This window comes from Panthera uncia, assembly GCF_023721935.1.
Source record: "Panthera uncia isolate 11264 chromosome B3 unlocalized genomic scaffold, Puncia_PCG_1.0 HiC_scaffold_1, whole genome shotgun sequence".
Lineage (NCBI taxonomy): Eukaryota > Metazoa > Chordata > Mammalia > Carnivora > Felidae > Panthera > Panthera uncia.
The window spans coordinates 47,556,577-47,570,578 of NW_026057582.1; the positions used below are offsets into that span (position 1 = coordinate 47,556,577).

At 40.2% G+C, this 14,002-nt stretch overlaps 1 protein-coding gene across 1 annotated transcript in view; it reads left to right on the forward strand.

Moving 5' to 3' along the window:
• Positions 1-14,002, forward strand: part of PYGL (glycogen phosphorylase L) — a 44,015-nt gene that overhangs the window by 3,221 nt on the left and 26,792 nt on the right. The window contains exons 2-4 of the mRNA XM_049612792.1: positions 2,365-2,466; positions 5,153-5,231; positions 8,425-8,528. Coding sequence (XP_049468749.1) covers positions 2,365-2,466; positions 5,153-5,231; positions 8,425-8,528 — 285 coding nt within the window. The remainder of the gene's footprint in view (positions 1-2,364; positions 2,467-5,152; positions 5,232-8,424; positions 8,529-14,002) is intronic.

Sequence of the window (14,002 nt, forward strand, 5' to 3'; positions counted from 1 at the left end):
TTCCCTCCACGTGTCTCCACGCTCAACTCTTACCTGTCCTGCAAGTCAGTTGTGTTGCCACCTGTTCATATGTCTTCCCAGAAGTACCCGGCTCCTCTGATTGATGCTAGAAATAAAAATAATATTATTTTTAAAATATTAGTTCTTGTGTCTTTTTATAAGCCTTTTGAAAATGTCCACTTTATGTAATATATACATAAAATGTCAGTAACAGTAGTGCATGTACCCAGTTTTTTTTTTTTTTTTTTTTTTTTTTTTTTTTTTTTTTTTTTTTTTTTAATTTTTTTTTTTCAACATTTTTTATTCATTTTTTTGGGACAGAGAGAGACAGAGCATGAACGGGGGAGGGGCAGAGAGAGAGGGAGACACAGAATCGGAAACAGGCTCCAGGCTCCGAGCCATCAGCCCAGAGCCTGACGCGGGGCTCGAACTCACGGACCGTGAGATCGTGACCTGGCTGAAGTCGGACGCTTAACCGACTGCGCCACCCAGGCGCCCCTGTACCCAGTTTTTAAGGTGTGTTGGAGATGTTCAAATATTTTACTACCAGGAGTATGTTTTAAGTGTTCAGAGACCACTGACTCAGGTTGGAGAGAGTTCAATTTTTCAAGGTCTCATATATCCCCAAATAGGAGATGAGGTTTCCTCCCTGCCGAAAGTTATTTATGAGAAAACAGGAAATCACTTTAAATTCATGTGCTTGTAAAGTCTGTCATATAATGAGGTGCTTTTTCAATTACTTTAAGCAACAACATTTTTTTAGGAAGACCTTGAAATGTCTTGAAATGTCTTAAGTCCATGCTAATTCATTAAAAGGGAAGCAAAGAAAGTGAACACATGTAGTCATCTGCAGGTGTGACCTCACAATTGCAAACAAGCTTTTTATACATCACTAAAATGTGAAAAGCAATAATACATTGTGGTTTTATTGAAATAATGAATGTACAGGGAAGAATGGGGAAAACTGCACTGACATTATGCAAATGATACGTGTGGCTTGAGGCGTTCTTTCCTGTGCTATACTAGCCTCATGGACATCCGTGGGGGTGAGTGACACCATGCACCTCTTTGGTGTGTGTCTGCCTCAGGAAAGATACCTTTTCCCAACTCACACAGAGGCATCTAATAAGCTAATAACAGCTTTATAGATATTCAGACCACTGGGATAAAAATAATGATGATATACTCTGGAAGATCGCATTATACTACCCACGAAGATATGGATATTGACTATCCGTGGGAACACTTAAAAGCCAATTGTTTCATTAAATGAAAGTGGCAAAAAGTGAAATTTCTAAGTTGAAATTTTCATACAGTATTTTATTCTAAATATATGTGTGTAACTAATGAGTTAAATATTATAATAAAAATCTGTTATGTTGAAGTATATTCTTTTTATGTTTTCAGGTTGACCAAATACTTTCTTTCTGCTTCTTCCTGTCTGGAAATGAAAGAATTCCTAAAATTTGCAGTGCTTTATAGTGATGCATTTATAGATGTTTGTTGTTTTGCGTTTGGCCAAAAAGAAAAGGGGAACTGATATGGAAAGTAAGGCATCGTAAAAGGGGATGATGAAGTTATTCACTGATCTTCCTCTCTTTTTTTAATTAGTAAATTGCGCTTGTACTTTGAAAGGTTTCAGGCAACTCTGACCTTTGCACCTTTCACATTCAGCTCAAATAGTATTTACCTGGCTTTCTGTCAAAGGCCAACAGTTTCTAAGTCGCTAGAGAAATTCCCCACCTCATCAAGAACAAACCCCAATAAACCTGAGGTAATCTTTTGTTATTGCCAGATCATAGCCTTTCAAGAATAATTGTATCCTAAAATAATTAATCGCAGTGTTACTTGCAGTGGTCAAAGTGGCTATAGTCTAGCCTTTGGGTGTATCTTGAAGGAGTTAATCTTTACGTTTCTTGGATGAGTCGAGATGCTAACAGTCAACCCCACCTGACTCTCATCCTATAAGTATTTTACAAATGATTGATGAGCTGTGGCAGTCTGACTTCTGTCCAAAACATAGCTTAATTTATGAGGTTTATGAACAGGAAGGAAACACACACACACACACACACACACACACACACACACACAAAACACTGAATCTGATTAGTTGGATGAGTTTGCTTTTTTTCTCCCTAGGCATAGAAACTACTTTGCCAAAAATAGGGTATAAAATGGTTTTTCTCAAAGCCAGTTGTCAGTTATGCTTTTATTTAGCGCTTCATACCTCTATAAGAGTCTCATTTGAATTTGTATTAAAGTAGTCTTGTCTGTTTGTTTCTTATTGGTGACCTTTTGTGCTTTTATGTTGACAAGTAAGGTTGGCCTTCTAGCATTAACATGACCTCTCTTTGTTTTCAGAGAGTTTATTACCTCTCTTTGGAATTTTATATGGGCCGAACATTACAGAACACCATGATCAACCTTGGCCTGCAAAATGCCTGTGATGAGGCCATTTACCAGGTACATTGTCTCCATATATCTTTGCTTCTCTCCCCTTAAATTTCAAGTTCAGTTCAGGAAACTTGGGAGCATAGCACCAAAAAAAAAAAAAAAAAAGTGAAAAGTTGTTTCTTTATCTGTGGCTATTACAATTAGAAATATAAACTAGTGGAGATCTCTGGTTTAAGAGAAACAAAGAGAACTGGTTTTGCCTCATGAGAATTTTCTTTTGCAATCAGTTGACACATTACAAATTACATGTTAAGAATCAGCATCTGAACAAGCCTTTTAAAAGTACCTGAGCCCCTGCTATCAGAATCACAAGTTTTACTTTGGGCTCCTATCTACTTTTTTTTTTTTAAAGAATTTATTTTTGAGTAATCTCTACACCACTGTGGGGCTCAAACACACAACCCTGAGATCAAGCGTCACACACACGCTCCACCAACTGAGCCCTTCGTGTCTACTTTTAAAAATGATCAAAGTTTGCCTATTATTCATACATCAAGGCAACATGTATAAATAATAGGTTTTTAAAATTGCATTGACATACTTGCTTTATTGCTTAATGAGATGTAAAATACACTTCCTCCTTAAATGAAGAGCTTGAGGTCTGAAACTCAATATGCTAATTTGTTTTCATGAATGTATTTAACTGTTTCTCCCCAGAGCCTCAGGGATCTCCACGCTAAAAAACAAACAGTTTTTAATCCTTTTCATGTGATTGAAAGGAGAAATGTGTATTTGCAAAGACACGTTCTAAATGAGAGATTGTTCAAACCACTCCTTTTCCTTAGCATGGGATTGTCTCATGTGGCCAGCTGCTGTCACTAAGGACTGTTTTCCTTCACGTGCGAGAGGTATTTTCTATGAAAGAATCATTGCAGCTCCCCTGTTTCCCTTTCTTTGCGTCCCCTGATAGCAGGCGAAAATAATATACCTCCCCGCCCTTGCATAAGCAGGTGGGTAAAGTAACCCCTGTCAAGCTACTCAAGGTTTACAGCCTACTTTAGATTTACATTTTGAGAATTGAAAACATCCTGAATGTTGACGTTAGCACCGAGAAAGGTTTTTTCCAAAGTGGCCTCTCCTTTATTTCACTGTTATTTGTTCACAGCTACTCAAGTCACATATTTGTGTGGTATTACCTGAGTTGCTTAACCATTGTGTTGTTGGCTTGCACAAGGACCCCAGTAAACTCTAGTCACCAGGGAGCAAATTTGAAAACCTCTTCAACAGTAAACAGACAAAGCCATTCTTGAATTCTGAGAAGATTTAGTTATTGACACTGGTGTGAGAAAGCCACTTTTGGGATAAAGGTGGGGATCCAAGTAGGTGGCTCCATGAAAACCTGGGCATCAACTTCATGCTTTTAATTTTTATGGATGTTTGTAAATATGTTTAATTATGTTTCCATTTTAAATAATTCTGGATTTTGTGGATTGCATCACTTTTAGCTAAGAATACAGTCCTTTTCACAACAAACCAGTATTAGCCAAGCATGGGCTAGGTTACTATCTAGTCAACATAGAAGAGGTCATTTAATTTATCTGTCAGTTTCCTCGTTGCAAGATAAACGGTCTAGAGTCATCTCCAGGGCTGCACAATTCTGACACGAGTCCATGCTGATGACAGTGGCCTCTGGCTGTGCACACCAAATGCTCTGGGTCAGGGAGCTGGTTGGGAACCAGTTCCATCTATCACCAGCGTCACAGAGGCTCATTGGCCTCCCATAGTCCCTTACGCACCACAGAAAGAAGTAGAGGATTTTGGCCCTTACCAGTTGGCCCACAGGGCTGTTTCCCTGACTGCTATCTGACCCCAGGTCTCCTGAGCAGTGACTCAGTAACTGGTTTTGGGTTAACAACCATTGACCCTACTGAGTAAATATATTCTGGTCACGAAAAGATGAACTTTAGTTCATCCCAGAAGGTCTGACCTCATACTTTTTGATAGTTTTCAAAGTCCTTCAGCCCAGTTAGTATCAGAGTGGCACTGGACCATTCCTGAGGTTTTACCTCTTAGCACACACAAAAAAATAATTTTAAAAATGAGGGGTAGCTAATATTTATTGAGAAATATCTGTTCAAGGTAATTCTAAATGCTTTGTATACTCCCATTTAATTCATGGCAGCCCTAAATGAGGCAGATACTATTATCCTCATTTTTTATTTTTTAAAATGTTTATTTATTTATTGCGTGAGAGAGAGAGGATGCATCCGCATGAGGGGCGAGGGGCAGAGAGAGAGGGAGAGAGAGAATCCCAAGCAGGCCCCACACTCAGTGCAGAGCCCAACGTGGAGCTCGATCTCACGCACCACAAGATGGTGACCTGAGCCAAAATCAAGAGTCAGACGCTTAACTGGCTGAGCCACCCGGGGGCCCTGTCCTCGTTTTTGAAATAAGAGAAGTATAAGGAGAGTTACTTTGCCCAGAGTCAGGTAGCTAAGAAGTAACAGAGCCAGAAATGGACATTTGGAGCCTCCCCTCCTCCCCGAGCTGTTGCTGTGCCATCTTGTGTGGTATGCATCTGCGGTCGCCACCATCTGCAGCGGGCATCTGATGCCAGAATACTCTGTGAGGGTGCCCACAGAATGGAGTACACAGATGACCCAGGTGCCTGACCCAGAGCTTTAGGAAATGACTATGCTTTCTGAAATGGCCTGCATTTGTATCTGCATCCAGTGTGTTTTCCTTTCATCACTAGCTTGGATTGGATATGGAGGAGCTAGAAGAAATTGAAGAAGATGCCGGGCTTGGCAATGGTGGTCTTGGGAGGCTTGCTGGTAAGTGACGTGGTGAGTGTGTTCTGTTGTCTGGACAGTCAGTGGCTTCTCAGATGCTGCGTACCTTAGACCATGCTTACAGGAACCAGAAAGGCCCTGTAGGAGGAGTGCAAGGTGTGAGCTGGTTATAGATGGATTTGTTTTTGAGTTTGCACTATGGTTTGATCAGTTCTACACAAATAGTAGAGAAGGGAACTTGAACAAAAGAGACATTGCTTAAACCCCTTGGAGACATTGCTTAAAACCCCAAAGTTAACCAGCTCCTTCCTGTGCGCTGAAGGGTTTCCAAAGCGGACCCTTTACTTCACAGTTATTTGTCCATAGCTGCTTGAATCCCATACTTGGGAGGTATGACCTCAGTTGTTTAACCATCGTGTTGTTGTCTTATGCACCTGACAGTTCGCTTTTTGACTGACTAGTAGGCAGTGATACACTTGTTATATTTTTGGTATGATTTAGTTCATTAATATCTTTTTTTTTTGTTTGGACGCAATTTGAGTGCTTTATCTAGGAAATGCTTTTTCAACGAATGTAAAAGAAAACATTTAAAAAAATACTAACTCCATTAAATTAAAGATATGCTTCCCTATGACCAAGCAATTCAACTTCCTGATATTTACTCTAAAGATATGCTCAAACAGGTACACAAGGAGGCATGTGAAAAAATTATTACGGTATTGTTTATTAAGGCAAAATATTAGAAATAACCTAATGTCCATTGATATAAGAGTAAGTATTAGAACATGTACATTGCAGTAAAAAAAAAAAAAACACACACACAGTAAAAATATTACAGTAAAAAATAAAAACAGTAAAATTGATCTGTATATACTTCTCTGGGTAGACCTCTCAGGGGGAAGGAAAAAAACCCCAAGTGACATTAAAAGTAACACAGTGTGATACTATTTATGTTTTTTAAAAATTAAATATTTTCTGGGGCACCTGGGTGGCTTAGTTGGTTAAGCTCCTGACTCTTGATTTCAGCTCAGGTCATCTGATCTTAATGGTTCTTGAGTTCAAGCCCCTTATCTGGCTCTGTGTTGACAGTACAGAGACTGCTTGGGATTCTCTCTCTCTCTCTCTCTCTTTCTCAAAAATAAATAAACACTAAAAAAATAAATATTTTCTGTAAGTATATGTATAAATTCATAGGGAAAAAAGTCTGGAGTTTGAAATATTCCCTCTGATCTTTCCTAGAGAAGAGTGCAAAATAGAGGGTACTGATGCCATCTGTAATGTTTCAATGTTTTTTTACAATGAGGTTGTATTGTGAAATTTATTTTTTTATTTTTTTAATGTTTATTTATATTTGCAAGAGAAAGAGAGTCGAGGAGGGGCAGAGAGAGAGGGAGAGAGAGAATCCCAAACAGGCTCTACGCTGTCAGCGCAGAGCCTGACGCAGGGCTTGATCTCATGAACCATGTGATCATGACCTGAGCCAAAAACGAGAGTCGGATGCTTAACTGACTGAGCCACCCAGTCACTGCTTATTTTTTTATTTTAATTCTAGTATAATTAACATACAATGTACATGTGAAATTTAAATTGAGTAATAGAAATGTACCATCATACATGTATGTATCAGATTGTGCTCTATGAAAAATAATCCATTTCTTCTTTTTCGAAATGATTTTACTCTTAATTTTACACACACTTTCAAATTATGGGAAATCCATTTGTGTGTATTTTGCAGCATTTAATCCTTACTACATTAGTTGCAGTGTTCGTTAATACTGCTATTAGTATTAGAGATACTTACTACCTTATAAAGTCAACCATTGGACAATTTAGTAGGCTTTCCATGGGGCTATAGGAAGACCAGCAGAACCAGTGGCATATTCATCTAAGAATGACAACCAGCCTGCCTTTCATGTAAAGCCCCAGGCCTATTTGTTGGCTGAGTTAACCCCACTCTGTGCCTGACATTAATGACCTAGCTCCTGATAAGGATGTAAGGTCAAAGAATGAAGTGGTGAATGAGGCTTGAGTAATTCTCATTAGATAGCCTCATTTTTACCTGACTGAAAAGGTTGGGACCCCATTCTGGTCAAGCTCTAAGAATAATTTGAGAGTGACCCAGGAAAAGACAAGTGGCCACAGCTCTGAGAGAGCAGAAACTGGGGGAGAGTCAGGCTACATGAACATAGGGACTAGAAGACCACTGTGATGTTACAGTAACTTGAAGGCGTTGGCTGTTGGCTTTTGTGGATTCTCCATTTTAGGGCCCCAGCATGACCCTAACTCAGTCCATTTCTGTTTGATCTACAAATGTTCTTTTCAAAAGGTTTTAGAGCCTATTGTACATTTCCTCATTCTCTGTATATTTCTCAGTTCAAATTCCTGAGAGGGACAATCAGATTAGTGTAACCCCCCAGGTTGCTCCTGGCCACAACATAGATCCCTACTCAGTCTTTTGATTGGCTGCTTTGGATCGGAGGTTCTGTCATTAATGTTCTTAGCCACAAGTAACAGAAAATCTAGCAAAAATTTGTTCAACCAACAAGGACATGTGTTGTCAGTAAACAAGGACTCCAGGAGTTGGGCCGTCCCAAGATTAGTTCAACAGCATGATTCTGTCAGATCTTTGTGGTTCTTTTGGCTTTCCTCTCATGGAAAAAAAAATAAAAAAATAAATGGCAGGGGCAAAGAAATCTTTCACTGCATCTTGCAGATTTCCTAGCACCTCTCCTTAGATTGTAGGTCATTGTGTGCCCATGATTGGCTTAGAAGCTTAGACCAAAGCAAGATTCATTTCCTGGCCCAGCCTCCCTGAAGCATATGGCCACCTGATATCTGAACAACATTGGAATTCCAGTAGCCAGAAAGAGAGGCTACCACAGATGTCCAGCTAGTTGTTTAGATGGTAACATGTAAATTATACTCTCCTAGGGCCATCTTTTCAAGTAGGGGCCGTAGAGACAGCTTCCCTTAGAAAGGGTAGTGTGAGTGACAGACACAATAATGGATATATCTAAGGCAGGCCATCTTCTTTATCTGTTCTAAAAAAAAATGCCAACAATTTTAAAATGTTATTTTTAAAAAATTGAATACCCACTCCACAGCTGTCTCTGTGCTTTTAAATACAAATGTGTTTTAGAGAAAATGTCTTTTGGCTGCCGTGTTTTTTAAAGAAAGATGAAATTTGGACTAACCTTGATGACTCTGTTTTTTGCCTGTGTTCTCTTTAATTTAGCCTGCTTCTTGGATTCCATGGCAACCTTGGGACTTGCAGCCTATGGATATGGCATCCGATACGAATATGGAATCTTTAATCAGAAGATCCGAGATGGATGGCAGGTATGTGAGCCATCTTTCAAAATTTTGTTATTAAAAATACTTCTCCTTCATAGTATTCTGGGTGATTTATAATGTACAGTTAATATAAAGCTTTACTAATTTCTCTGGCATTTAATTGACATCACTGAAAACTATCAGTCTTCCCCCTTTGGGATGTGAGTTCCCTAAGAGCAGAGAGCCTACCAATATCATTCAGCACCAGATCCATAAGCACCTCACATAGTACCTGACTCATGAGAATACTCTGAAAATATTTATCATTGACACCTGAGTGTGGACCACCTACAACGTACGATGTCTATTCTCTGCAGCATGCAAGATGGAGGAATACATTTTTTGACTTATGATCTTCCCCTATAATTCTTGATGGTAGGAAGCATGTTCCCATTTTATAGGTGAGGAAACAGACTTTTTTTTTTTAATGTTTATTGATTTTGAGAGAGAGCGAGGTGGGGGGGGGAGCAGAGGGGAGGGGCAGGGTGGGAGCAGAGAGAGAGAGAGAATCCCAAGCAGGCTCCTCATTGTCAGCACAGAGCCCCACACAGGATTCCAACTCACAAACCATGAGATCATGACCTGAGCCAAAATCAAGAGTCAGGTGCTTAACCGACTCAGCCACCCAGTTGCCCCGAGAAAACTGAGACTCTTAAGTAGCATTACCTCAGATCACACTGCTGGCAAACATGGGTCTGTATCCCCAGATTTTCTCTACACTCAGTCTTGCCCTCCTTAATATGTTTATCATATAAGATAGATGAGTTCATTGTTCTAATTTTTTATAAGATGCAAGCAGGCAATTTTATAACTATTAAATCAAATAAATCTGGCACATATTTAATACATATAATTATAGTGCTCCACAGATATTTGCACAAATAGTCCATACAAATGACTCTCATTTGATTTTTATATAACTAAACTGGATTCTTGGGTGCTAGTTTCTTTTATCTTTGGTAATTCTTTGAGCCTACAATCAGCCCTGGTGTGGACGGTCTTTCTGATGCTAAGTGTGATTTAGGCTTTCTCTCTCCCTATCTTTTCCCTACACGCACATCATTGACAAAAAGATGCTGAATTTCACTAAATTCAAAAAGCCCACATTCTTGGAGCCCCTCCCACACTTCCATGAGTCAGTCTGAGGACGGAGTGCTCAGAGTTGGATGGGGGGGACCTCAGCTGGAGCTAATCCCAGGGGAGAGGAAGGATGAGAATAAGCTTAGTGTCAGCACCATTCTCTCTCCCTCCCTCAGTATTTTGACACTCTGAGCCAAGGAAGAAGGAACTAAAAGGTTTGCATGTGAGGAGAGAATGCACCAAGGAAAAAGTCTCAGAAGGAGACTATTGGGAACATACTGAAAGACACACTTCCAAATTTTGTTAAGGACCAGTGTATCTTAGCTGTCCCTAAATAATTTTTTTTAATGTTTTATTTATTTTCAAGAGAGAGAGAGACGGAGCACAAGCAGGATACACAGAATCTGAAGCAAGCTCCAGGCTCTGAGCTGTCAGTACAGAGCCCAATGAGGGGCTCAAACTCAAAAACCGTGAGATCATGACCTGAGCCAAAGTCGGTCACTCAACCGACTGAGCTACCCAGGCGCCCCTTAGCTATCCCTAAAGGAATTAGGAGGCAGCATTGTGTAGAAAAAAACCATTAAGGCCATAACTGAGATCTAATTTCTAATCTGAGCCTAATTGCTACTCATTACACTTATGAGTTGTGTTGCTTTGATTAGGTTCCCTGACCTCTCTGATCCTCAGTTTTCTCACCTATAAAATGGAGATACCAGCTTCATGAAACTATTATGAAGATATCTACAATGTCTGGCACACAAATAGGCACTCAAAAAAGTGATAATTTTGCCTAAGAAAAAGAGGATAATTTAACAAATTGTGGTATTGTATAATATTAATATAGTTATTAATATATTTTGATTAATTTTAATAAAATGGGAGATTATTTATGTTAGTTGAAAAAAGGAGGTGTGGAATCATGGATTTTCAAAAGAAGCCAAAAAGATAAAGAAAAAATACTAGGAAAAAATACATCAAAGCTTCAACAGTGATTATCTCTGGGAGATACGATTACAGGTCACTTTTAGTATCCTACATTCGCTCTTCAATATGACTCATATTTCACAAGACGTGTGTAATTTTATAATCATAAAAGTTAGAAAACAAAATAATAGGCTCCCTTCCACAGTGAAGTAATCTAGAGTTACACTGTGAGAAGCCTAGTTTAACAGGCATTTCTAGCGTGACCAACATTTTGATACAACCCGACCAAACAATACATAGTATCCAGTCTCAGTCTTTGAAAGTATGTGTAGCATGTATTATACCTCAGAATAAGGATTTCCTTTCTTACCTCTTTACTGTTCTGTGAACAATTTAAGAGAAACTCAGCACATCAGTCTCAATTTTTCTTCAAGTGCCTTTTCCCCAGGATTTTATGTAAGTTCACTGTTTTAAAACCATACCTACTACCTTTGCTACTTTTTTTTTTAAGTTTTTATTAGGTGTTCTTTTTTTTTTTATTATATGAAATTTATTGTCAAATTAGTTTCCATACAACACCCAGTGCTCATCCCAAAAGATGCCCTTTTCAATGTACCTTTGCTACTTTTAAATGGCCTTTATTCTAGGACACGTTCCCTTTCTCTCCTGTCAGATCCAGGAAGCTTATATTTCTAGTGTTCATGAGAAAGAGACACTACATGACTTTTGCAAGTCTCCAAAGCTGACCTTGCTAGCCATCATCACTACTCTCACTATGACTTGAAACTGAGTCAGAAAAACTCATATTTACCATATCCATTGTTTACTGTGATGGGATTTTAAAGGGCAAACATAAAATACATCGTACCATTAAAAAAGAAGCTATTTCTATTAAAAAAAAAAGTATCTTCCAGGAAAGCCTATCTTTTGAAGGTATGGGCATGCCCCCACACACATCAGCTACATCATTGCTCCTGCAGTGGAGAAGGCTGAAGAAAATGGCACACACTGGGAAGATTTTTAAAGGTTAATGAACTTCTAGTTTTTGAAGTCTCTTCAAGGAACATTTGCAGTACTAAAGTGTTCATTGTGAATACCCTAAAGAAAATAATTTGATTTATTGATTTATTTTTATTTTAGAAAGAGAAAGAAAGTACAAGAGCAGGGGAGAGGAGCTGAGGGAGAGAGAGAGACAGACAGAGAAAGAAATCTTCAGCAGGCTCCATGCTCAGTGTGGAGACCCTAGAGGGACTGTCCCACAACCCTGGGATCATGACCTGAGCCAAATCAAGAGTCAGACACGCTCAACCACCCAAGCCACCCAGAAACCCCAGGAAAGTAATTTTATTGCCAAAATTCTTGACTTACCTTAGACTCTAATGGGGATCATTGAAACTTTATCAGTAATAGTCTTGAATGAAAATAATTGGCCCCTGGGAGGAAGGAGGGAAAGACAATTGGAACAGCCTCACATTAAAGTTTAACAGTCCCATACCAAAGCTCAGAGTAGAAAGGTGCTCACAGTAGGTATCTCAGAGTTGAATCAACCCTTCTCTCTCTCGCACAATTCACATTGCCCAGCAAGATTCTAGTTACCACTGTTGAATTTGTGGTGCCCCCATAAACAGTTTTCAATTTGTTGTACCATCAGAAAACAAAGTTTGTTGGCTCACTAGTTCTTCATGTCCCATGTGTCCCAGTCGACGGGGAAAGCCTTTCTTACAGTTCAGTCACTAACAGAGCTCCCTGAGCTGACCTCTGCTCCCATGCTGGCTGGAACACAGAAGCCATTGCGCCATTCCTCTAGGAAGATGCCAAGTCGAGGCTGTGCCCCCTCCTCACCACCCCACCCCCTGACAGGAGCACCGCTCCTTCCTCCACAGACCCACACTTTCTTTGTCTCCGCTCTCTTTGATCCCACGTGTTCGGATCCAGCAGCCCACTTGGATGTAAATGAAAGCTCTTCTATCTTGCCCCTGCCCTCCACATGACTCAGCATGTCGGTGCGTTCAGGGGTCACTGGCTACATGGAAGTCTAAATTTACAGACCAGTTTGTTGATTCATTGGAAGAAAGCAAGGTAGAGAAGAGGTTTATCACCATTCTGCAGCTTCTGAGGGTTTAGTGGGGGTGGTGGCCACAGTTCCCCTTTTCTCCTCTGATCTGTTCAGACCAGCCTGTGCTTATGAAATGTTGGCCAATTTACCCTAAAAACAAGATTTGTGAAATTGAGGGAATAATTAACCGGTTCCTTACCAAATCAGGAAGAGGTTCGAGACAAAGAACAGCAAGCTAGGAGTTCTGTCTTCTTACATAACTTGTTAACCCAGTGGAGTTGAAATCAGCCATTATTCAGGGAAAAATTAAAAAGACCGACATTTGATGGCATTACGAGTAATCTGCTGACTGGTGCCTTGTCACCTCATATTCTCTCAAAAGAGCAAATGCAGCCTCTGACTTTCTCAGCAGTGGGCCAGTGGTGACGAGCCCAGAGTTCATCTGTTCCGAGAGCATTTCACGCTGCTTGAGGGCAAAACGATATGATCCTGCTGCATTTCTCAGCAGAAGATACATTGTCAGCTCTCCTATACACAGATTTTTGAGGAAAGCTGTTTCTGCCTCATTGTCCCATTTTGTTTAATGCCTTCAGGTGGGTTTTACAACCATCTCCAGTGCTGAAATGAGGTTTCTTCCTGTTACAGGAAGCAGTGTTCACACTGACCAGTGTTTGAAAACCCCCAGCCTGCCCTTGCCTAAATGCAGCATAAAGTGTTTTGTAAGTCAGGATGTTTTGATCCTTTGTGGATATGTTCATTTATTTGTGTAGCGTTTCTAGCTGTCAACACAAGCTAATGGACTCTAACTTAACCAGCTTATCAGCTGCTAAAATTCAGCTGTTTCCTTGTTAAATTTTTACTTCATTTTTTGATATTCTCTTCCGACTAGAATAAGCGGAAGTCTAAATTCTGAGTTGCAGTTACTGACTTTGTATCACCACATAGCTCCTGGTTGCACCATGGATGGAGCCCCAGGACACATGTTAAAAATGCAGAATTTCAGGGGCGCCTGGGTGGCTCATTCGGTTGAGTGTCCTACATCAGCTCAGGTCATGACCTCGAGGTCCGTGAGTTCGAGCCCGGGGGAGCTGACAGCTCAGAGCCTGGAGCCTGCTTCAGATTCTGTTCTCCCTCTCTCTCTGCCCCTCCCCCACTCATGCTCTGTTTCCCTCTCTGTCAAAAATAAATAAACATTAAAAACATTTTTTTTAATGTAGAACTTCAGGGGCATCTGGGTGGCTCAGCCAGTTGAGCATCTGACTTTGGCTCAGGTCATGATCACAGTTCGTGGGTTCAAGCCCTGCATCGGGCTGTGTGCTAACAGCTCAGAGCCTGGACCCTGCTTCGGATTCTGTGTCTCTCTCTCTGCCCCTCCCCTGCTTGTGCTCTGTTTCTCTCTCTCTCTCTCTCTCTCTCTCTC